The sequence below is a fragment of the Scomber japonicus genome, chromosome 24 (genome assembly GCF_027409825.1).
Source record: "Scomber japonicus isolate fScoJap1 chromosome 24, fScoJap1.pri, whole genome shotgun sequence".
NCBI classification, from domain to species: domain Eukaryota; kingdom Metazoa; phylum Chordata; class Actinopteri; order Scombriformes; family Scombridae; genus Scomber; species Scomber japonicus.
Window position 1 is genome coordinate 15,576,234 of NC_070601.1, and position 25,366 is coordinate 15,601,599.

Consider the following 25,366-nt stretch of genomic DNA (forward strand, 5'->3'; position numbering starts at 1 on the left):
TTTTAATCATATTTCTCTTTATTTTAAATAAAGAGAAATCCCCTATCATGCTGAGTATATGGGCCACAAACTGCACATGGATCAGAATGAGAAGCCTGCCATGTTTGGTATCGCACATCTACGGAAAATCTACGCTGTTTTTTCATTTTCTGTTTTTCTGTAATGATTTCGAAACGGAAAAACTGACCCATTTGCTTGTTTTTCTGATTTTGTTTTGAAACAGAATAATAAAGGAACGAACCATACACGGATTCTGACACATAGGAGCATGCCAGATCTACCACCTGCTGACCTAGATCTGAATATTTGTGTGTATGGGGGAATAATTAATGATACAGCATTTTTTTTAAAACCCCCAAAAAACATGATAAAGTAATGTGGGGTGAATACACACATGGAAAAAAACATGCAATAACAAAATAAGCAATATACTAATTTAAAAATTTCTGCGACAAGATTAAACTTTAATTAAACGAGATTAGACATGACGACTTCAGAGGTCAGCACTTCAACATTAAACTTGAAATGTCGAGAATAAAGTTGAAAAATCACGCCAACATTAAACTTGAAATGTCGAGAATAAAGTTGAAAAATCATGCCGACTTAAATCTCAGCATGTCGACACTTAAATGTCGACATTTCGAGTTTAGTTTTTAATGAAAAAATTCCCCCAACAACATTAAATTTGAAATCGTCATGTCAAATTTAATGTTGTTGGGGGAATCCCCCCCCCCAGCTAAGATAATCATAGATCAATAATATGATGTTCTTTGGATCCACGATAGTCACAGTTTTCTGTTCATACCCAGTTTATGCAACACACAAACTGTTTAGGGCACACAGTATGCAAAAATAGTCCATTTTTTTAGCCATTTAAGGAACAGTGAAAATAACAATTGTACTGCATGCAAAAGACTACTGATGATGATTTCTGCCCCAAATTGCAGACTTTAACATAAAGTGGGCAAAGGGGAGATCTGCAGATTGTCGACGATGACTTATTTTCCAAAATTAGAGGGCAGCAAGAAATGCTATTTTCTGATTGGCTGGTAGGTCGCTAACTTGGGACAGCTATGAACGCCTCACTGTTCATTTCTGTATATAATATATTCATTTCTGTACGGTGGGATCTATCACTTCTCGGTGTGTGAAATGACAGGTGTGGTGTGTGTGCGTGTCAACTGCTTGAAATGCGTGCATCTCACGGGGAATGCGTGAGACTTGAGAGGTATGAGTTACAATATGCGGCTTCCGATTCACAGCTTCCAATTGGAATTTCCCGGTCCACTTAAAAGTAATATAACGCCTGTAGATGGCGGTATTCAGTAATTTTCACGCTAATTCATGAACTGATAATTTTAACAAAAACGGGGAAGATGAAATGAGAATGATCAGTAGAGTGCAATTGTCCTAAATTTTGAGCATTTTAACTGTAGCATATTTTCCTATTGTCCTAGACACAAAAGTTGAGAAAATCTGAGACTTAAGTGAGAGCTTGATGAGATCTCCTTTGAAACTTATAGGGAGTCCAAGTTGAGATTTTGTGCACTTGATTGCTCAGGAGAAACAAATGAGAAACAGGAGAAATGAGCCAGTCTTTGGTCTCTCATTGTTGTCTAGGAGAAACGAATGAGACACTGTTGAGATCGCTTCTCTTCTTTCTTTTCCTCTGGGTTGTTTTCTACGCAGGGCCGCTGCTAAGCTTTTGGGGGCCCTAAGCATAAATGGTCAGGGATTTATGCCCAATTTATTTTAAAATTGACATGAAATATACATATAATTGTGAAAATGTATATATTAAGCAAAATATATAGAACAAAAATGTCAAAATCTTAAAAGCAGCATTACAATATAATATGTAGCTGATAGTTATAATTTATCACTTTTTATACTATTATTGTCATTTTGTACATGTTTCAGGTGTCTTTGTGTGTCTGTGTTGCTTAAGAGGGCTGTCAACTTTTATTTTTTTTATTTTGCTGCGCTGTGGCAGAGAGTGAGAAGTAAACAGGAGAAGGTGAAGACGCACATGTGCTGTAGTTAAGCTAAACTGTAAAGTTAAGGGCCAGTTTCCATGGTTACAAGGTGTTTAAGTGTTCAAGAATCATCCGAAGACCAGAGATAATTCCTCCTTTACATGGCACGCAGCCAACGAGGTCATTCATGTGTTTTGAGTAATAGGGCACACAATTAAGAAAAACAATGGTGGGCCTGTTCATAACTAATTTATATCATTTCTTTAAGGTAATAATATAATAACTATCATGGCATTTTTTTAGCAACCTTAATTTTGGGGGGCCCTGCCAGGTACTTGAGGCCCTACACGCTCTGCTTACTCTGCGTATGGGGAGCGACGGGCCTGTTTCTATGGAAGCCTATTGCTGCCACACCAGAAAAAAAAACGGATCAGTATTACGTTATAACGTGATAGTTTCTTGTTATAATAACATAAAACTTTTCATGTTATAACCATAGACTGTATGGTTATAACGTGATCGTTTCTTGTTATAATGTAAAACTTTTCACTTTATAACATTATAATGTATATTATTATAACATGAAACGTTTCACATTATAATGTGATAAATTGGTCTCAGGCGGAGGTGGACCCTGGTTAATCAGGTTGTGAACTGGCACTTGGCCTTTTGCAGTGAACCGGTATCACCATGGAGCCTTCCGTGCCCCTCCAGCTGATCAATGAGAAATTACGCTACCTCTAGAGGGTCAGACTCATTCTTCCTTCTGTAGAGCCCTATGCATTTTAAAATCCTTCTTAGTGTACACATACTTATCACAATATCATCCACCGCATTCAATAACAGCAGAATCTCGCCATGTCTCAACCCAAGCATGAAGTAGAACTTGATCAAATCCTGTATGTAATATGTGTTGAGCAGAGAAGAAGCAAAGTGAGATATGGGTATTGAGACACCAGACATACTACTACATACTACTAGACAACTGTATTAGTCTGCCACTGTGTGCTTCGAAATGTAAAGTTTGGACAACTGGTGGTATTTCTCATTTGAAAAATTTTGTGACTCTATGGGTTTTCTGTGTTCTTGCAGTGATGGCGTTCTTCCAGCAGAGGGAGTGTTGTAACTGTAAATGTACTGCCCTGTGTGTGGCAGAATAGACACTGAAATTGAGAAGACATAACACAATATAACAAATATTGTGTTGTATATCCATATTCATATTGTTTTATCTTCTAATTGGCTGGTAATATATAAACCACAGTAGCATAAAGCTGATGAAATCACACTAGATCGGACCTAAATTGAACACAAGTCTTCTAAATGAATAGCGCTGTCCTAAATGGGCCAAATTTGAAGGACGTAAATTTTTGTAAAAAATCTTTAATGAAGGATAGCTGTCATTGTGTCTGGTTACTTTCTGTGTTAGATTTCCAAAAGAATGTGATATTGTTATTCATGGTACAATGAGGATTAGAGAAGTACTTTGGTAACCACGACTTCTTTATATTTAGCCCTCATGCCTGGGAGTTAATGCAAATACATAATTACGTTCACTGCTTTATGTTTGACTATTGGAATATCTCTTACCATGTAGGATGCATATTGTTTGTTTGTTTTTTTAATGTCTAACAAAAAGCTCCATTTAACTTTGTACTTCTCAATTTCTGTCAATGTTAACATCTGCCCCCTACATTTATGCCCCTATAATCCTCCCCTCATCTCTCCTCCCCTTCTCCTCCACCTCTAGCTCCCCCTCTCCTCCTCCTCCCTCCTATATCCTCTACTTTCTTCCCAAAAAGCAGCTTCCTTTCACATTGAAGAATGGAGGAAAGGAGTGAGGAGCCACTGGCTTTCTCTGTCAGGGTCTTCACTCTGCAGGAGGAGATGACGGCTGAGGAGACGCATATGGACACACATGAGGAGGTAAGGAAAGAGGTTGCAGATGTTTTGCAAGTAAATTGTTTGTTTTTAGTGTTACTCTAACCTGATATCATCTAATCTATTCTGCTTAAACTAATTCTAATCTGGTCTACTTTAGAGTAATTTAATCAGGTAGGTGCAAATATTCATACTAGAAAACTGTAGATAACAAAACTTTTTGTTTTCTGATCCAACTTTAGTCTCCTATATAAAAGTTGACAGTGCAAATTTCCCTCTGTAAACCAGCTACATAAATAATTGGATTATTCTAAGGGGACAAATGTCAGTATGTTATATATATATATATATATATATATATATAATATACAGTAAGTTCGCTGTGTTGCAACATACATCAGCTTTTCTGCCTAAACCTGACTTCTCACTTTGCTGCCAGTTTCTTGTGTGAAATTAAACGTGTCCATAATACTTTTATTGTATCATTGCTTCTGTTTTGCACTTTAATGTACTGTATGTGTGAATTGTTGAGTTTTGTGCTTCGTGCAGTCCCATATGTATTTTATTGTTGAGTTTGATGTATTTTAAAGGCCCGCCTAAGGAACGGGAATGTTACAAAAGAAAAAAAAAAGAAAGTTTATTAATGAATTAAAAAACATTTCACCAATGACAATGTTGTTTAAAGATTCTGAAACTCATTGTCTATCTCCTCTGTTCTTTTGAAAGACTGTAGCAGTATTTTTTTAAGGTTAACTTCACTGTAATCATGTATACCTCTATTGAACTCAAGCAAGATGTGTTTTTATGTATTCTTTCAGGCAACCATTTGTGTGCTCTAACCATTTAGCAGACTGTTGAAACATACTTGAGTTGTTCAATTCACACACAGGACAACAAAAGAGTCATACTCTTTGTGCAGCCATCATCATCATCCACCCTGACTGCATCACCATGACTTCTGTACAGTAGATGGTAACACTTATTGGAATGGAGAAAACTCTATCCTAACGCTAACCCAGCAGCACATATTTGGCTAAACAATTTAGTTCTACACATAATGTTTAGGTTGGTAATGCATTGTTTAGTGATAATGCAATACTGATATTATCATATCTGTCTGGTGACTGATTTTCATGTCCCAATTTTCATGCTGAAATAACTGGAAGCCAATGGATATGTAGAAAGGTAAAACAAACAAACATACAAAAAAACAGCTGCGTGGTTTGTGAAATGATTAGCTGGCATGTAATACATATGTGATTAGTAGTAACTGGGCTAAAACATGCAAACTGGTATGGTCCATTTAGGTCCATGTTCTAGAATGGTCAATTAGGCTGGACCCAAGAAAAGAACACGTTTTTTTCCAGCTATTGTTTTCTTTTTTTAATGTTGTTGTAATTAAAATAATAGTTTGGCTTAAACGGATGCGTGTTTGTTTGACGGCCGAGTGACAACAACGTGGGTTTAAACTCATACCTAGACAAATGAGATTTTACTAGATCTGATCTAATCTGGTTGGAGCTGAAAGGCTGTGCTCTGGTTGTGTTTATGAAGGAGGTGCAGGTCCATGCGGAGGTGAGCAGAGAGCAGCAGATCAGTGTATGCAGGCAGAGAGAAGAACAGGAGCTCACTCTGCTCCTCACTACAGGACTGGAAGCTCAGCAGGTCACAGTACAGGATGGTGAGTACTGGTGTTGGCTGCTGAAGTGAAACATTTAGGAATCCCACTGATGTTTCAGGGCAAATACTTGTCTGTGTATCATATTTGGATATAGTTCATTATCTTTTGTGAAGTGTATGCAAGGCCTGTTTGTGTCACAACACTGTTTTTATGTTGCCTTATTGGCTCAATCGGTCTCAAAACTTATTTAAAGAAAGGGGGAAAAAGAGAATTTCCTGCACACAAAAGACACTTCTTCATCAGTGCTCAGATTGTGGCTCATAGAAGCTGTGATATTCATCCCATATTAACACAAAGTTGGACATATAGATCCTCACAGGTAGTTAAACCAAAAATATTTGTGTTGATGTAAATTTGCTCCATGTGACACTACAGGTACAACACTTGTTTAAAGTATGTCTGTGACTAGTAACTCTTAAAGCAAGTAACTCTTTGGAGTAGTTTCGACTTAGCGTCATATGCACCATTACGTCTATCTAAACGCCTCAGCCCTTTTTTTTCATTTGGTCGCAAATTAGTGGAGTTAGAGCTATCAGCCGAATGGCTTAGTACAGGCGCTAATGGGACCACCAGTGTATCTCGTAAATTACCCCACTAATAATGCCTGGATTGTTATCAAACTTCTACAGTAGTACAAATAGGCTCTTTACTCATAAATCCATGTATTGGAAAGTTTGTAAGTACACTAGGAGTTTATTAAAATAACACTTACCTGATAGCTTTTACTCTGCTGCTACTGCTAAAGCTGTAAACATCGTCGAAATCTTGCTTGACCACACAGTATTTCAGTGATCGCGTGAGATTTCGGCAATGTTTCGGTTCCATTAGCTCCTGTACTAAGCCATTCGGCTGATGGCTCTAACTCCACTAATTTACGACCAAATGAAAAAAAGGGGCTGAGGCAGTTTAGATAGACGTAATAGTGCATATGACACTAGGTAAAAATTGAATTTATTATTATTATTTTATTTGAATTAAAGAGGCTATTGAGCAGGTCAAAAACACAGATTTAGATAGATTTAATTTGTTTATGTTTTTGCACACAGTGTAAAATTTCTCATGTCTCTGTACATTTATGAATCAGATTTATAAAGCTCTGAGATGCAAGGTGAAACATTTTTAACTCACAAGGATGCATGTTCCTGTTACTTTGCATACACTTGCACCTTTTTATGTAATTACATTGCATCTAAAAATTAACAAATAAATCCTACATAATTTAACTATGTCACAATAAGAAACACAAAATGAATGGAACGGAAGAGTCCACCAATCAGCAGACATGTATCCTCTAAAAAACAAAGAAATCCATATATGGAAAAAATTAAATATAAGTAAATGTGATGATAATCTCTAAGAACTTAAATTAATATATGATGACAACTGGTTCAATAGTTGCTTTTATCTTGTCTAAACTCCTCTTTAAATGTGTGTGCTTGTATTGTATTAAGGGAACAGGGCACTAGTCTTCCAGTTCGCTGTTTCCAAGGAGATGGACTGCTGCCAGGTTGGAGCTCAGTCCTTCCTGGTCACTGTTGGCCAGCTCAGTCTTCTACTGCAGTTTAAAACTCCAGCTGGTTCGTAGAGTATACATTAAAATATATTCGGCTTATCATCCAGGTCAGTAAATATGTAGAAACATCTTTGTCTCTGTAGATATGAAGAACTTCCAGCGGTTATTAAGGAGAGGGAGCAATGAAGAGACTGAAGGAGACAAGAATGCAGAAAGAAGCCAAACATCCTCGAGGAGAAATCCCTCTATGCTTGAAACAAGGGTTGCAAATGTCCCTCCAGAGTGTTACCAGGTATGAAACTCCATCATTCTGTCTGTTGTTACAAATACATGTGAAAGACGGCAGAAGAAATAGTAATTCTTCATTGTTGTGTGTGTTGCAGTTTCACACCTGTCTGTCCCAGCAGCAGAGCATGCTTCAGGACTACCAAAGGACCGCCACCTACCACAAAGCCATTTTAGTCAATGAGACGGACTTCAGAGACAAGGTGACAACACATTAAGGGTCCATATAAGATACATTACTGGGTTTTTATATTGTAATTAATGCAGACAAACAAACAAATCTCTGACTTAGCTAAGAGGAAATTAAGGCAAATGGTAAAATGATTATTGTCAGTTATAAATATTCATCACAATTAGTAACCCACCTCCTTTGCTGCATGACTCTGCTTTCTTTGTAAAGAATAAGATCATGGAGCAAATAAATGATTAGAATGGTTTATTGAATAAAGATAAAGTGGTTCAAGCCAGTTATACATTCAGAATACTTCCTACCGATGAATACTTTCATCATGTAGAACACAATCTTCCAACACTCAAATACAAGGCAAATATTTGAACCTTACTCAGACAGACAACGGGGTACATGGAGAACTTGTAGTGGAAACTGCTGGAAAGATGGACAGGGAGAGTATATGTAGCTGTATAACTGGAGCTGTACTTGTTTGACTAAAAGTTCAAATGAAATGAAATTGCATTTTTATGTCTGCTAGAACAACATATCCACTCTGTAAATCACTTGTCACTGCTTTTCTTGGACCCATATGAGAACATTTCACATTTTTTATGATGGCTCCCCATATTTTTGCAAGATTGGAACAGAACAGTTAACTGTCTACATAGATGAAGAGCATGTTTCCATACAGCAAATCAATGATCATATATGAGATTCAAACTTGTAAACAGTCTTCACGCCGACATCCAAGTAATAATCACAATGAGGAAACTTGGATCTTACTTAAATCTCTGATTTTTGTGATTTGGCTCTTCATAAGTCATTTTAGCCAAAGCCTGTCATTCAAAGAGACAAAAACCCATATTTACTGGTGTTATGTTAGTATATTTAACCCTCACTTGACCAACTCTGTAAGCTGTCCTAAATCTTTCCCATCGACTATCCATCCCATATGACATGAATGCAGCATAATATGAGCACCCTGGCTTCCTGTCAGCTGCTGTCAATCAAACACAGACACTGACATGCCGCTCCGAGCATAAAGGAGCATTTGAAAATAAAAAAATATTAAAAACACAATTTTCTTGACTGCAAACAGAGATGACTGAATGAAGCACTGAATGACTCCTGACGTACAATATGACGACTGTTTTTAAAGGGCAAACATACTGGATCTGGTGTAATAATTGCATTTATTCTAGTGCAACAAGTACACTTACTCTACATTGTATTTATTTATTTTAGTTATATTTAAGACCCTGCGTTGTTGGCTGTGGTTGTTTGTTTCCATGTGTCTTTTAATGCACTGAACATGAGTAGTGCTCCTAGTTTGGTTGTATTCTTTACAATTGATCTGTTCTACAAACTGCTTTCTAACTTGTCTGTGAGTTGGAAGCATATTTGGGAGGTCATTGGCACAAAATCATGTATTTTTTTATACATTGTATAGTCTTAATTTCTATAATAAAGCATGTCTGACTTCATCTCCCTCTCTCTTTCTGTCTCTTTAGGTAGTTCTGGATGTGTGTTGTGGTTCTGGTATTCTGTCTTTATTTGCAGTCCAGGCAGGAGCCACCAGAGTGTATGCAGTTGAGTCTAACCCCATGGCCAAATTTACACAGGTCAGTACATATAACCCAGTCCATATAACACAATCCTCTTTTCTTTATCCATATTTGTCGCTTACATTATTAGCCTGAAAACGCTGGTTTAAAAAGAAAGTGGTTTAAATCTGTTCTCACTTTCTGCAGAAATGAAACCAGCGTTTTCAGACAGTTTCAAAAGAGTTTGAAAAGCAGTGTAATGTGTGTGTTGGCCTCGGTAGCGCCTACAGGGAAACCGCATCAATGCACTAGATAGCGCGCACGCACACACACACACATAGAGTACATACATCACATGCAGAGCGTGGCATTCTGGGGAGTTAATGGGTTGCGGCAACATCTGGCCCAGAGTTGAGCAGCATAGGGGCTGCAGGGAGATGCTGATGCACATGGTACAGAGGTTAGGCCCGATATCTTGGGGTAATTTGATTAGATGATCGTTATCGTGATATTTAAACACCAGTTGTCATTAGAAACAGCCCCATGGTAACTGTGAACATTGATTGTTATCCATAGTAACCAAAACAGTGTTTTCTGGAATATCTCAGATGTAACTCTTAAATGCTGTGAGTAACAAATCACTCATCACAAAGAACAGTTTCATGACAAATTCCTATTTATATAACCGATCAGGAAAAGTTAAACCAGCTCTGAAATCTACTTGAGTGTATCGTCCAAAAGCCCTACACGATGTCCAAAAAAATAGACACATAATAGGAAAAAAAGGATAAGAAATTGAATAAAAATGATTCTATGAAGTGAGATTATAGTCAAGATGGTTTAAACAATGTAAACTATGGTTGTAAAACTGAAAAATAGGATTTAAACATTTGAAATCGCTTCATTTAATGTGATTATTAGTCGAAACGAAAGCTCTGTGTATGCACAGCTGCTGAATAGGTTTGGCGGGTCGCTGCTTTAACGTTACAGAAGACGTTTGTCGAGACGTTTAATGCCTTCTACACATCCAGCGTATGTGTGTGTGTCACGGGCCTGTCGAGAGGTGGAAATGGTTGAACAGTGTATTGTTCATAGTCATGAAGCAGATGTTGTCTGTCCCCTGTGCAGATCCTGGTCCAAGGCAACCGTCTGTCTGAGCGGATCTGCGTCCTAGAGGGGGAAGTGGAGGAGGTCAGCTGTCCTGATATGGTGGATGTCATCGTCTCCGAGCCCATTGGTTACATGCTGCTAAATGAGAGAGTCATGGAGAGCTTCTTGTATGCCAGGAAATGGCTGAAGCCCAACGGTAAGCACACAAAGCACTGCCCACATTTTTATCACTGCTATTAATAGAGCTATAAAATAGTACTTTACAGACAAAATCAAAAGACTCTAAAACAAAATGATTGACTTCACTTGTCAAAGATATTTTTATTGAGCATTTGGTTCATATAACTACCCGCCTGTTTTTCACAAGTCGACTTTATTTTATGACAATCATCTGTAGCTGAACTTGTTTCAAAGGCTGTGATTGACTTCACATGATGGATTTAAGTGCTTTGACTTCCAATCAACTCTTCAGTTTCTTAACAACAGATAAACTTTAAATCAATGTGACAACAGCCAGGAGGGAAAGAAGTGTTTGTCAGTGCAGACCAACAGCTTGTTTAGGGCGTGAAACACAAAGTTTAGGACTTGACCTTGGACTTTGGACCCAACTCAGGTTTGAAACTTATTTATGACTTGCAAAACAATACAATGAGCCCCATCCAAGATAATTTTCCAGTCTAATTCAACACAAACTTGTCATAAATTGGGCGTTCCAGCCCAATGAATATTACCTTGATGACTGTGCCTGAGATTTAATAATAATAATTATTATAATAATGATAGTAGTAATAATAATAATAATAATAATAACTTGTGCACATACATAGTGCTTCACAAAAAAGGGACATAAAAGGAGCATAAAGCAATGTTAAAAAAGAACCAAAAGATGAAGAGGAAAGAAATAAAAACATTAATGTAATATAAGATGGAAAATTAAAATAGTCCATAGTAAAAGTAGCTAAAAAATAGAGTCAATACAATATGTCAAATTTCTAAAACTCTCATATAAAGCGACCTCTTCTGCTTTGTTTTTGGGCAAGTTTCATTCACAAAGATGTTCCCAGAGAGTAAAAAGAGAAATGTACACAATGAAGCTTCAACTCCTGCTGTCAGAAACCAGCAGCGCTTTACTGGCACAGAAATAAGGTTAGATGCTAAAAAATATCTTTCTAAAGCAAAGCACAGACTAATATGAGAGGTGATCATGTGACCCTCAGAAATAGTAGAAGAGAAACTATTATAACCTACAGTAGGTGATGAAACTGACTGTGTGTCTTTATCTGTGTGTGTATATTGTTTAGTCACTGTTTCACTGTTTCTTTCCCTACAGGTCTGATGTTTCCCTCCTATGGTGATATTCATCTGGCTCCCTTCACTGACGAACAGCTTTACTTCGAACACCACGCACGAGCCAGTTTCTGGTCTCTCTCTCTCACACACACACACACACACACACACACACACACACACACACACACACACACACACACACACACACACAAGCATGCACAGGCAGAAATCCATGGATGAGGACACAAACACACTGGCTCCCTTTCTCTTTCCCTCTTTTTCTCACACACGCAGACGCACACACACACACACAACACGCACGTTCTCAGTGCTTGACCTCAGTCAGGCATGTTTCCTGTTGGGTGTAAAATGGTCGGGTTCAGTCCAGTCCTGACTCATACAAGCCAGCACAGTTTGACTGATATGGGCTTTTGTAGACCGATATGTTTGTTTTGAAACTGATATTTTGAACTAAAAGTATTTATATATATATTTTAAAAAGTGAACATTGTATTCAGATCAATAATTGTAATAATAATATTAACAAAGTGTAATATCAGTGGAAATGATTGATCCCATATATCTATATATACTAATAATTCATCTGCTATTGCATGATGATGTTGTTTATTGAGTGTATAGAATTGATTATTGAGAACTTCTAAAATAGACTTTAATTTCAGATTGGCAACCACACATTGGATTGGATTTCATTTAGTTTATAGTGAGACTGGATCATGTAGTTTGAGAAAAAAGAGAAAAAGATATAGCACAAACCCACAAAGAATAGATCTATAAGAATAGATTATGTCCAACTATGTTATATAACTACTGAGGTTCTTCAGCCAACTCAGAGAACACTTTCATGATGTTAAACTCTCATTTTGTTTGTGTGCATACTTTCATACTTTCAAGGCAGCAAATACTAAATACAACAATACTTTACAATATATTTAACAAATAAATTCCATGTACTTTACGTAGCCAACCAAGAACTGTTAAATACTGTTTAACCATGAGTTTTAACTAGACTTCTGCTTCTACTTTTTCATATAATTCTTTTGTACTCACAAGATGCAGGATAGAAGCAGCTGTATGTGTAAAGGGTTATAGATAGTAACAATAGCAACAACAGCTTTCATTTTTAGTTACACATTACTTCACATTTACTTTGAAATAACTTTTAATAGTCAGTATGAACAGGAGGAATGATTACAATGAGGAAAACCTCTTTCACTGTTCATATGGACACCTGACTGTTGCTTTAAGACACACCTGAAAAACTGCAAACTCCTCCTTTAAAGATTTATCTTTGTAATGGAGACAAGAATCAAAAGAGGAATCACGGTTCACTTGATTCTGTTTAAGTGAACACACGTTTTTACAGCATGTAAGGACAACAGTTGTGTAGTGTACACTGGACCCTATCAAAGGAAATAAACTGTAGTATATCAACATTACGCTGTGTTATAGTGATACATAAAACATCTGCCGGTATTGTGAATGCCATGGATATCCGACCCATAGGAGTAATACATAAGATCCATCATCAAAATTCATGCAAACAATACAGCTGCTGTTGTGGAATTTGTTTTTTATGTGTATGCAAGCATGCCTGTGTGTGTGTGTGTGTGTGTGTGTGTGTGTGTGTGTGTGTGTGTGTGTGTGTGTGTGCGCGCATGTGGTCATGCCCTTCACTGCTCTACCACTATGTGGAGGTCAGGCTTAGTCAGCCCTGAGGAATGAAGGTAAACTGTAAACTGATGTTTTTCACCAAAACAATGTTTTGCAGTGACACTGTGAGAAGCTTATACATTTATATGAATAACAGCTGCAATACTAAAGATCTGAAGCTTTGCACTGTTTACATGTGGATAAAGAAAAAAAACAGCCTGTGATTTATTAATTTGGATAGTGGATAAATACACTGGTCATGAACTACCAGATGTGTCAATCAGCTGTTCAGTGTTGTCTCTTCACTTTCTTCTCTTCAGGCAGCAAAGAAACTTCTACGGTGTTAATCTGAGCGCTCTGCACAGTCCTGCTGGGGATGAGTTCTTCAGGCAGCCTATAGTGGTATGTGGAGAAAGAAATTCCATTATGTCTTATAATGTCTTATCACGAATGCATCTTACAACCAAACAGAACTCAGCCAATGATTTTAACCTCTAGTGGAGATGACTTGCTGATTGGTTTGACTGCAACCGATTCCTCCTAGACAGGAAACCATAGTGATACAGCATATCTACCCATTAAATGAGTTGTATCTTGGTCTATTTTTAAGTGCTGTTAAATCAATTGTCAGCTAAATACCCCAAATAACTGCAGATAGAGTTAAACATTTTAAACATAATCATTCTTTTGATGACTTCCTGTCTTTTCCAGGATCCTTTTGATGTGCAGATCCTGATGGCCAGATCTGTCAAGCACTGCATCAACTTCATGGAGGCTAAACAAGAAGACTTGCACAGGTTAGATATTATATGTAAGTGCTTTAGAAGCATGTTCATATACTCAGTGGTGGAAGAAGTGCTGAGATATTTAGTTTAAATAGGGATACCACAATATTGACTTAATTACATGTGAAGGACCTGCAAGTCGAGAAGTATTACAAGAAAAATGCAAGGAAAACCATACAAGAAAGGAAAGTAGGAATTTGAACATGAGAACATGTTTTGTAGAAATGCTTCAAGTTTAACATATTTGTGTTTGGTCCAGGATGGAGATCCCTTTCGTGTTTACGCTGCTCCAGTCTGGTCTGGTCCATGGTCTTGCCTTCTGGTTTGATGTGGCTTATATGGGATCCAAGTAAGAAACACACAACCCTGACTTTCTCCTGCTTTGAAAGGCTGTATTGACGGTACATTTCATTGCACAAGTGACTGAACGATTAATTTCATTTCATTCATTTTATTTATTTCTTAGCAGGAAAAACAGCAGAGCAATATAAAACATTACCAGCTGCGGGCCTGACTCCATTTACAGTCTGTTTTCCAGCAGGTTTCCGGCCGTCACACAGTGAGGATAGTAGAAAAACAAGACAAGCAGAGAGTAAAAGTTAGACAAAAAAATATTCTTCATGTATGGAATGAAAATCGTATTTTTGAATGTGAATTTGCATTAAAGAATACAGCATTTAGCAAAACATGTTAAAACGTACATTAAAAATTTACAATGTAACAAAGTTACATGGAATTTAAAAGAAAATAAGATTGATTATTAAGACGTTAGTGGTTATAGTTTTGATATAGAAGAACAAAATATCTGTGTAAAATTTCCAAAGTTATGTGGAATTCCAAATGATAGTTTTTTATGTGCAAAGTGAGGAAGGAAGAACATGATAATATAATGTCTGTCAGTGTTGGGGTGAATGTATGGAAGTTTTATATATTAGAATTTATTTAAACAGATAATAAAAAAGCTCATGTCAAACATTTAAAAACAGCTTGGACAAGTCATATTAAAGACATCATACTGTATACCTTTCAAAAGAGCTCATATTGCATAAAGTGTTCTACTGTACCTCTCTGCTTCAGACAATCCTCCTTCACTGTCAAACAAAAGTCTTCAGAGCCACTCTTCTCTCTCTCTCTGAAGATCAACAGTGTGGCTCTCCACAGCTCCCACTGAGCCTCTGACTCGCTGGTATCAGGTCAGGTGTTTGCTTCAGACGCCGCTCTTTGCCAAACTGGGACAAACTCTGTCTGGGACTGTCCTGCTGGCTGTTAACAACAGGTACACCTGAGCCTCCTCTATCACATGTGTACAAATGAGACGAGAAGATTTCAGATGGTTTTTCAGTCAGAAGTAGCCATTTGGTTATGGCGGTATAATCATACTACATATCTCATGAAGGCTTGTTTTCAGTCTCAGTCACTCTTTACCTTTCCACTGCTTCAGGCACAGCTATGATATCCACATGACAGTCACAGTTGACCAATCAGGCTTCAGATCTGGAAACATCCTGGACCTCAAGAACCCATTCTTCAGGTCACAGCTCCTTTCCTCTCTGACACATAAATGACATTTCTTCATTGAGTACTTGATCACAAAGTACAGTATCGACAGATATGTTTTGATTTGTTTCGTCTTTTCATTTTTGAAATACAGAATGTGCATCTGAGGTCAGGTTCTGTGGTGAGAGACCTCCAGAGAGACAGTGAGCTGGAGGTCCAGGGCAGGCAGCATCTCTCCTTCAAGATGAAGAATTTGGAGAACAGAGGTAAACCTTGAAGACATACTGCATGTTGTACTGCATGATCAAGCTCCAATACTGTAGAAGGAAGATATATTTTTAAGAATGATTTTAATGGATTATTTTATTTTATTAAATAAGTAAAAGGATTCAATAATTATCTCTAATTTGATATTATTGATTTAATGTTAAGTGCCTTGACAAGATTATTTTTAAATGATCTTTTAATCCAGTTTATACTTTGTCCATGCTTTAATTTGAAGATGTTTGTGTTTAATTTAAATACGTATAAATCAGTTATTTTCAATAGAGCAGCGGCTCTCATTGAGTGAAAACCGTTGAGGATTTGACCTTAAATAAAATGTATAATATGAGATAAAATGTTATTTGTGTTCACTTGATTACCTTTAATAATTGACAGTGATTATTTTTATTGTCATCTTTTTTATCTCCAAAGGAACCTCATAAGGAATCATGAGATATCAGCCAACCAAGCTGTGACGGATTTTTTTTTTCATTCGTTTTAATAAAATGCACCCTTCAAACATTCTTTTAGTGTTATTTAATTCTTCAAGTTTTACCAATATGTGTGACACAGCTGAGTGGTTGTACTTGCAGTCTGTGGGTTGTATCTGCCTGAATGATCTCAAATATAGTCATTACATTTAGAAGCTTCACTACATTACATTTATGGCTGTTGTATCAGGATCGGAAATGGAATCTATTCCTTTTCCATCATTAAAAATTCTGAATCTATTAAATATGCAAATAATGTATTTTTCCTACTTCACTGTAAAGTTTCCACGTCATACTTTTTTAAGCTAAATATTGGACCAGGATTGGCTTCAGACTTGTTATGATGTCATAAATCATACTCATAGGCCCATCCTTAAAAATCAGGTTTCAATGAGCACAGAGAAGCTTTCCACTTTCAGCAGATGAATGTAAAAAGAAAAATATTTTTGGAGTGAAGGGAGGCCTTGGTATATCTCAAAATAACTAAGGACTTGCTTGTGACCAGGTTTACAGACTGCTGATGAAACTCTGGCGCTCTCTGCTGGGCCACCAATACCCTACTGTTACAACCACACACCAAACTCCAACCAGTCTTTCCAAATATTTCATGTTTCACCTCATACAATATTCATTTCACATAATTCAATTTATAGGAATGGCTAAAGAACTGTCCATATGCATAACTGTTGTAAATAAAACCATGACATGGTCTTTACATTTGTGTTTAGAATGAATATGAAGAGGTGCCTGTGATGTACCTGTGCTTTTCATTTTGTGTTTTAGTGAGAGATTTAAACATGAGAAAGTAGGTAAGAAATGTTAGGATGTGAGACACGAAGCTAAGGAGGACAAATCAGTTAGGAAGCATGATGAGTTTTGCTTTTTTTAGTGGACTAGGTGAAGTCTTTGGTCTGTTGGTCAATGGTAGGCTAATTGTACTGCTGGGGTAGAAATAAATATGAGAAAATTAACATAATTGTAGATGCAGCAATGAGATGTATCAGGGAAATGTACAGCAGATGTTGAGAGAAGCTTTTATGCTCTTTCAAACACCTGAAAAATAGAGAGTTTATAGCAGAATTTTATCAATACATTTTTTAGTTAAATCCAGTAGGTGGCGGTAATGTGACATTTTGGACGACAACCGCCACTAAAAAGAGCAGAACAAGAAGCATAGCAGTTCCGGCTGACAGAAGCGTTGATATCAATGCAGCCGCAGCGTTTCTGTGACACTTCTTTAAAATAAGTTGATACAGAATTAAAAACATATTACTGGATTAAACTGAAGCGCTGCACACAATGTTGGCTACCGGAGCAGTAAGTACATACCACTATTATCTTTATTATTAGCTTGCTGAGTTAGCTACAGGTTAACCTGGTTAAAGTATGAGGGTGCAAAATGAACTTTATGTCCAAAGGCTGATAAATGTTGAATAAATGTAGCATTGTTTTTTGGCTGGTGAGTGATATTTGACCAGCATTGACTGGTGGCTGGTGCTAATTTAGTGCTCTGTATCATATGCTAATAATATTGACATTGCTAACCTAAATGGAATTGATTGAGCTACAGCGGTAAGTCTGCTTATATAAATAAAATGACACAGGTGAGTCACTATGTTATATTTTCATAACATTGAGTTCACACCTATTATTTTGTCTTCAGGGGAAAATGTACCTTACACATTTTCCATTCACATTGTCAGATATCACTTGATATGACTAATTCAGACTGCTGAAGCTGAATAGAAGCTGATCATCTACTTTTACTTTTAAAGTTTGTCCTCCATCACCTCCACTGAAGGCACATTTAAAGGAGATTTTTTAATAGTCAGTATGGACAGGAGGAATGACTACAGCGAGATAATCCTCTTCACTGTTCATATAGACACCTTATCTGTTGTTTTAAGACACACTTGAAACATTGTGAATCTGTCCTTTTAAACTGCAGTTTGTAAGGTACACATTTGCTTCTTTATTCCAGCTAGTATTATACTGACAGATTAGAAATGAGATGTTGTCTCTGCTACTATGGGCTGTATCATTGCTTTATTTCCTCTGTTGTTTCAGGCTGTAACCACAGCGCTGGCACAAGTTGACAGAGAAAAGATCTACCAGTGGATCAACGAACTCTCCAGTCCAGAAACCAGAGAGAATGCCCTCCTGGAGCTCAGCAAGAAGCGAGAGTCTGTACCAGACCTGGCTCCCATGCTGTGGCACTCTTGTGGTACTATAGCAGCCCTGCTGCAGGTGAGCCGGAGCAGCGTTTTCCTCAAGTCCCAGATTACATGTGGTAGAGTCAGTGCAGCAGTGAATAAACCTCTTCAGATATTATCCAATGGCAAGTCACGCTTTATTTTTATTTTCATCCCTGTCATTGCCAGGAAATTGTCAACATCTACCCATCAATCAACCCTGCCACCCTGACAGCACACCAGTCCAACAGAGTATGCAACGCCTTGGCACTCCTGCAATGTGTAGCCTCCCATCCAGAAACAAGGTAAGTGAAACCCATGTCTGCTTTCCTTCTGTTACTCATCAGCAGACAGTGCTTGTTTAGTAATAGTTTGGCTTTGAGGATCACACCCCAGCACAGAAGTTGAAAATGAGTTTTTGTCCTTCACAGGTCAGCTTTCCTGGCTGCTCACATCCCTCTCTTCCTGTACCCCTTCTTACACACTGTCAGCAAAACACGGCCTTTTGAATACCTCCGCCTCACTAGCTTAGGAGTAATAGGTGAGAAATCTACACGCTTTTCATCACTCATGAAATGTTATAGAGTATTACACGTGTACAAGTGTACTGATTTTTCTTTTCTCTTTTTCATAAATGTTTCAAGTTTGACTCAGTACTTAGTCATAGCATTTCTCACTATCATAAATGTTTAATGCAATCTTTTACATAATACAGTATAACAACAGGGTTACAGCCTGTTTGAGTTAAATAAGGAGTTTTTTAAACTGTATTCTAAGATTCTAAGATATTCTAGCAGAGCTTCAATAAAAAAATATAGAGCCGGAATTGTGCAGAATATGTGCAGTATAGTGCACATATTGTATAGTATAGTTCATGTCTTGACAATGTTTTAGTGTTATTACTTACATGTGTCAATCCTGTCCAGGTGCTTTGGTGAAAACGGATGAGCAGGAAGTGATTAACTTCCTGTTGACCACAGAGATCATTCCCTTGTGCCTTCGTATCATGGAGTCTGGCAGCGAACTCTCTAAAACGGTACTTTCACTGTTTGTGACTTTTGTTATCTGTTATAATTTACTCTCTGCCTGTCTCACCATGTTTCAATATGTTTTATTCCTTTAGATGAAACGAATATTCAGTTATGATTAAGACCCAGAAGATTCTTGTTGAGAAAAGTCAAATCATTGAAGGAATCTGTTTGTTTTTCAGGTTGCAACCTTTATACTACAGAAAATCCTCCTGGATGACACGGGGCTGGCTTACATCTGTCAGACATACGAGCGCTTCTCTCATGTTGCTATGATTCTTGTAAGTCTATAAAGGTTGGCTTCCTCTCAAATGTGTTATGCTTCTTGTGGAAAAAACACATCAGTATTATAGTATTTTACTTACTTTGTTAAAGTCTGAAGGGAATCTTCAATAATAATTATAATACACTTGGACTCACCGTCTTCTGTTTCAGGGTAAAATGGTCCTCCAGCTTTCCAAAGAGCCTTCAGCCCGCCTACTGAAGCATGTAGTGCGCTGCTACTTACGCCTGTCTGACAACTCCAGGTACTTCAGTCAATGTAGTAATAATTCTGAATGAGAACAAGCTTGCTTCAACTGCATCTCATGGCTTTCACCTGGAAATACATTAAGCTCCTGTGTCATCTCGTGACCTTAGTGTGGGACTTAGATCATGTTACAACAACGTCACCATACTTACAACCACCTGTTATCATGTGACTCAAGTACCACGCTTAAATCACATGATGTCAACAGAACCAATCAAGACTATGAAATACAGTTGAAAGCTCTGAATAACTAGTAGTAATAATAGATCATAAGTAGAACTGATACACTAATTATAACGAGAGGTTAGGGCATTGAAGTGAAAGTGGAGCTTAGATTATTTTGTCACATAAATTAAAAATATGTTCCAACATAATATGATCACTATCTAATATTAGCAAAGACTTATAACCACCTACCAATCGCCCTAAAGGATGAGTCAGGGCAAATGCTGCCATCATTTTGTGTGCAAATGAAAAAGAGTAGAAATTAGATTAAACATAATAATACAAGTTTATTTTCAGCAGTCTATGGTTTAATTTGAGCCGTATCTAGTTCAGTTGATAAAGATTAAATTCAGCATAAAGACAGAAGCAAAGTAACTAACATCATCATAGGTTAGTGGATCATAATAGTGCACAATGTCTACATTTTAATAATTCATTTGTTTGGCCACTTGGGGGCAGTATAACAATGTGTGGGCTTGTCACTGTTAGTGGCACCTTTTACATCAGTTCAACCCTGAATTCAGTAGCGTGATTGTGGGTTTGGGTTTTTTTATGTTGCTGTTCTAAAAAATACCAACTATTTCAGTAAGCATCCACAACTGTAATCCTATTTAAAGGAAGTGCCTCTGGAGTTGCATATAGACATCACAGTATGGATATGTGTGTCCTGTGTCTATTCCCTCTGCAGAGCCAGAGAAGCTCTGCGCCAGTGCCTCCCTGACCAGCTCAAAGACACCACCTTTGCCCAGGTCCTGAAGGACGACACCACCACCAAACGCTGGCTGGCCCAGCTGGTGAAGAACCTCCAGGAGGGTCAGGTCACAGATGCCCGGGGCATCCCTCTACCCCCGCAGTGACTCCACTCCACAGCTCCTCACCGACCCCGACGAACACCAGCAAGGAACTGCCCAACAGAAGATGATGACGATGAGTCTTCAGCTTCAATCATGAACACACAGACAGACATGCAGCACTGTTTTTATGAAAGACTTGAAAAGGGATTATTTTTGTGTTCAGAAGCACATCTTCTGCTATTCCGTTGCCATGGATTCACGGTTTCAAAGACTTTCACGTTTGTTGCCTCGCCGTGTGTTGTCCAACTGATTAGCAGATGAACAATAAACTATTGCACAACATAGAACAGCTTCAGAATCATCATTCTGCTCATGTGACACTGCCAGATACCTTATTATTACTAGATATACAGTATTATCCTTAAAACTGGTGGCTTGTGAGGCCTTCTGCATCACATGTAGATGTAAGATATCTTAATGGAGTATTTCTGTATTTAATTATAATAATGTTTTGCAGAATAGAAGATCTTTTCAGGTGATGTCACTCTCTCCTGCAGGCAAGAGGTAAGTAAAATTATTCAGAAACAAGCACCAGAATGATCAGGCTTACTCTGTTAAGTAAACCTTTCTTTCTGAATATGCACCACTAAAGCACGCAAAATTACTATATTGGGGACTTCATGGTGGGTTTGCTTTAAGACTTAATCTGAGGGGCTCTCTGTGTCTAAGCTTAGTTTGTCGACAGTCATTCTGAAGGTTTTTGTGCTTTCTTGTCGCACATTCCTAACTGAAAATGTTAAAATCAATCTGGCGACTCTGAGCAAAGAATTATTCTAAGAGATAAAGATGCACACATTGCACATAGCAGGAATTAGTGGGGTTACTACTGTGATAGTGTTAAAATGACAACAAAGATCTCTTAAATTAAAATAATGTGCTTGGACATGAATCACTTCTAACCTGATGGCTCTGTTTTCTTTAGCATCATTGTCATGATGTATATTTCTTTCTAGCAGTTGTATTGTATTTAAAATTTAAAGCGCTGGGGCACTGGATCCTACATTTCCCATGATGCAACTTAATGGTGTGTTTTGTTAGATTCTCCCTGCCTGGTAAACACCTATGTCTTTTAAAGTCAACACCTCCAGTTTGTAACATGCTTAGTCCCAAATCCATTCATCTGTTCTACTTACTATTTCTACACAGTTCACTCATCTGTTTTTTTCTTTTTTATGCTTTACACTAAAAGGTGAGCTTTTTCCTCTTCTGTTATAGTTTGCAAGTCACATTGTAGGACAACGGTGTCAATACATAGCACACCTAAAAATCCACTGTAGTTAGTTTACACACTGTCTGGTTTGAATGCTGTCACTTATCTACTTTGGACACACTAAATACTTGCAGAAATAACCTTGATGATGTCACTATGGCATCATCAGGACATTTTTCTCAAACTTGTCAAAGCTCCTCCAGAGCCACAGCTGCTTTGACAGGCACAGAATACCTTGAGTAGTTTCTGTAATTAAATGTGACCTTCATAGTAAGAGCAAAATTGGCCGAGTGCCACTTTTTAAGTGCGTTGCATCATTCGATAACACACAAAGTCCTTAAGAAAACACATCCACAGGCCACTGTTGCAGTTTAAGATGAGCTTAATGAAAATTCAGGCTTGGCAAGTCAGACTTTCATTTTTCCAGCAGATTGATGAAAATGTATGGTACTGATTTTTGAGTGGATTAGAAATAAGGTTTTCTGCACCATCCCCAGAATGGCTGTATGGACTCCTGCTGGAGGGCTGAACTGCTTTCTTCCAATATATATTCCCTAATTTGGCGATTGGCTGGTGGAAAGCAAGTGTCAAAATCGAAGTATTCATAATGTTTCCAGTTATTACTATTTTGGACTTGTACAGCAGTTATGCAACAAACGAAACACCCTCATGTCTGGTGTAAATAACTAAGATCAGAGGTGCTGGGAACTGTAGTTTTCTCTCCTTAGAGGAGGTCTTTGTGATTTTAGTTTTGGCTCAGTCTGTGTAATTTGATCGGGGAAGCTGAGCTGAAGCAGTGGATTATTAATGCCTCAGAACCTGAGCAGGGAGCACAGATGATGACCAATGAAAGAATATTAATATTCACTCTTATAAATACACGGTATGTGTGTGAGCTCTCAGGTGCATAAGTGATTTCAGTAATGACTCCAGAGGGGAAGCTGGGAGCAGTTTGTTAATTTGATGGTGAATCTCTCCCTGATGTGTCGTCCTCATGGCCTGCAGTTAAACTGGGCTGATGAAAGTTTGATGAGCAGGGCTTTGTAACATTAGACAGCACAGAAAAGATGGAGGCTCACTGCAGTGAAGCTCTGTTGATCCTCCACTTGGTGTGTTGGGACAGAGGTGGTTCTGGGCCAAATCTGGAGGAAACGGCTTGATTGTAAACCTCTGCCACTGAGTGTGTTGTATGACAGCAGACAAGCTTTATTGACGACATTCACAGAGGAGCTGACTGCTGTCCAAAAACACAAAATAAACTGTGATGTGTCACTGACTGTAAACACAGATATGGAGATATATTACCGTAATGTAATAAAACATCAGTTTCTTTAAAAAAATACAATGTCCCAATCAGATTTAAATATGTCCTGACAAAAGTGTCTCACTATAATTTTCTTCTCTCCCACATTTCCCTTATTTTGGCCTGAAACTAACCATTACTTTCATTCAATTCATTTGCTGATTACTTTCTAGCTTAATCACTTCCAAAGCCCAAAAGTAACATCTTCAAATACCTTCATTGTATCTGACCAACAGTCCAAAACCCAAAGATATTTCATTGACTATCATATATGAAATAAAAGCAGCTAATTCCCACATCTGCACCTTTGGAACCAGCAAATGTTTTGACATTGCTGTGTGAAAAATTGCCAAATTATTCAGTTATTAAAACAGTTGCAAATGAATTTACTCAATCAATAATAAATAAAATTAATAAATAATACAGATGTGTACATTTTATCAGTAGGGTAAGTTCTACCACACACAAAAACAAAATTTATTGAACACTAATTTGATGTGTGGTGTGTTTTATGATTTTATAGATATCAGTTTTTAATAAGGAATCCTAAATGATTGTCTAATTCTTTATAGATCATATATTGGCTAATAATAGGAGCAATTTAGTATTACATCCGGAAGTTTAAGGGAGTAACCCCAAACTCGAAATCAATCTGAGGAAGTCAAACTGACTTTCAGTCACTAGTAAGGGTCAAATTCTGAAAAGCCTGAAGTGACGTCTTCAAATTCAAAATGATTGCCACATTTCCCATAATTAAAGTTTTATAATCATAATTAAAGTTAAGGGCTCTATCTTGATCAAAAGCCATTAATTCTGTATTTACAAATGTTAATAAAATTGAAAATTAATAAATGGTGAATGGTTACTAATAATCCATCAGCTAAACTAAATAATTCTGCAATCGCAGTGTAAGTGTTAATGTACCATTAATAATTTAGACAGGATATTTTGGATAAATTGTCCTCATCCTTTCTGTGCAAATTAACAGGAAGGAACGTTATGAAAATGCAACTCAGGGCAGTTTAATGAGCGCTAAACAGGGCTGAACAGGTGATCAAGCTATGGAACAAAAAGGGTCTGGACAAAGAGGAAGGGCTGGGAGGAGGAGGAGGAGGAGGAGGAGGAGGGGCAGGTAAGCTCACAGTGAGCTTCAGTTCTTGTTGTTTCGTTACTGGAGTGTGGCATACAGAGAGACAGCAGCAGCTCCTGGACCTTATGATCTGTCTCTGCTCGCCAGCAGCCTCCAGCATCGACCGGGACTCAGGGATGATCCTGCAACAGGTGAGATAGACCTTTATAGATGCTGCCTCTTCTTCCTCTGTCTTATTCTTCTTAACTTATAATAGGCTATAAGAGAAGATTAATTAAAAAAAATATACATGTACAGCAATAGTTTGACTGTTGATATGTGTTAATGGTACATAACAATAAAGGACGTGATGGGAATAGACAGCACAAATTTGTTTTCAAACTAAAATTCCACCAGACTATATAACATGAAAATTTTTGTCTGATAGCACACTGAAAGATTAGACTTTTATAAGCACATAATATACTGTCAACTGTGTTGTATGGCTTTCTGCATGGTCCTGTAGTTTCCTAACAGAGTGCTACATCTACTTCAGCCACATGCATATTTCAGTTCAAAAGTTCCTTGATAGATTTTATGTTGGCTTTTTGTGTACGTTATGAGCCTTTAACTTACTTTAAAACTTACTGCTTACATGTGTCTATTCTGTGTATTTATTGTGTTGGACTTACTTCTGTAGCTCTGTCATTACATGACTGGAGTAAGTGAACCAGCTTAGTCAGTCATAATAACATTAATGCAGGCTGAGACAAGGTGGTTAGGTTAAGACTGT

The 25,366-nt window shown here is 37.5% G+C and overlaps 2 protein-coding genes across 2 annotated transcripts; both read left to right on the forward strand.

Moving 5' to 3' along the window:
* Positions 1 to 3,800: 3,800 nt before the first annotated feature.
* carm1l (coactivator-associated arginine methyltransferase 1, like) lies at positions 3,801 to 15,685 on the forward strand. Its single transcript, XM_053314482.1, is given in 13 exon segments — positions 3,801 to 3,902; positions 5,412 to 5,538; positions 6,990 to 7,184; positions 7,391 to 7,539; positions 9,020 to 9,130; positions 10,181 to 10,358; positions 11,493 to 11,583; positions 13,447 to 13,528; positions 13,838 to 13,923; positions 14,171 to 14,260; positions 15,050 to 15,187; positions 15,353 to 15,442; positions 15,577 to 15,685. Coding segments are annotated over 13 exon segments (1,548 nt in total).
* Positions 15,686 to 17,354: 1,669 nt separating this feature from the next.
* On the forward strand, positions 17,355 to 21,524 carry cnot9 (CCR4-NOT transcription complex subunit 9). The gene is made up of 8 exons (XM_053314583.1): positions 17,355 to 17,480; positions 18,231 to 18,410; positions 18,545 to 18,660; positions 18,787 to 18,896; positions 19,282 to 19,391; positions 19,566 to 19,664; positions 19,819 to 19,910; positions 20,826 to 21,524. The coding sequence occupies exons 1-8, from the start codon at positions 17,463 to 17,465 to the stop codon at positions 20,992 to 20,994; spliced, it is 894 nt and encodes a 297-aa protein (XP_053170558.1). The 5' UTR covers positions 17,355 to 17,462; the 3' UTR covers positions 20,995 to 21,524.
* The last annotated feature ends 3,842 nt before the right edge of the window (positions 21,525 to 25,366 follow it).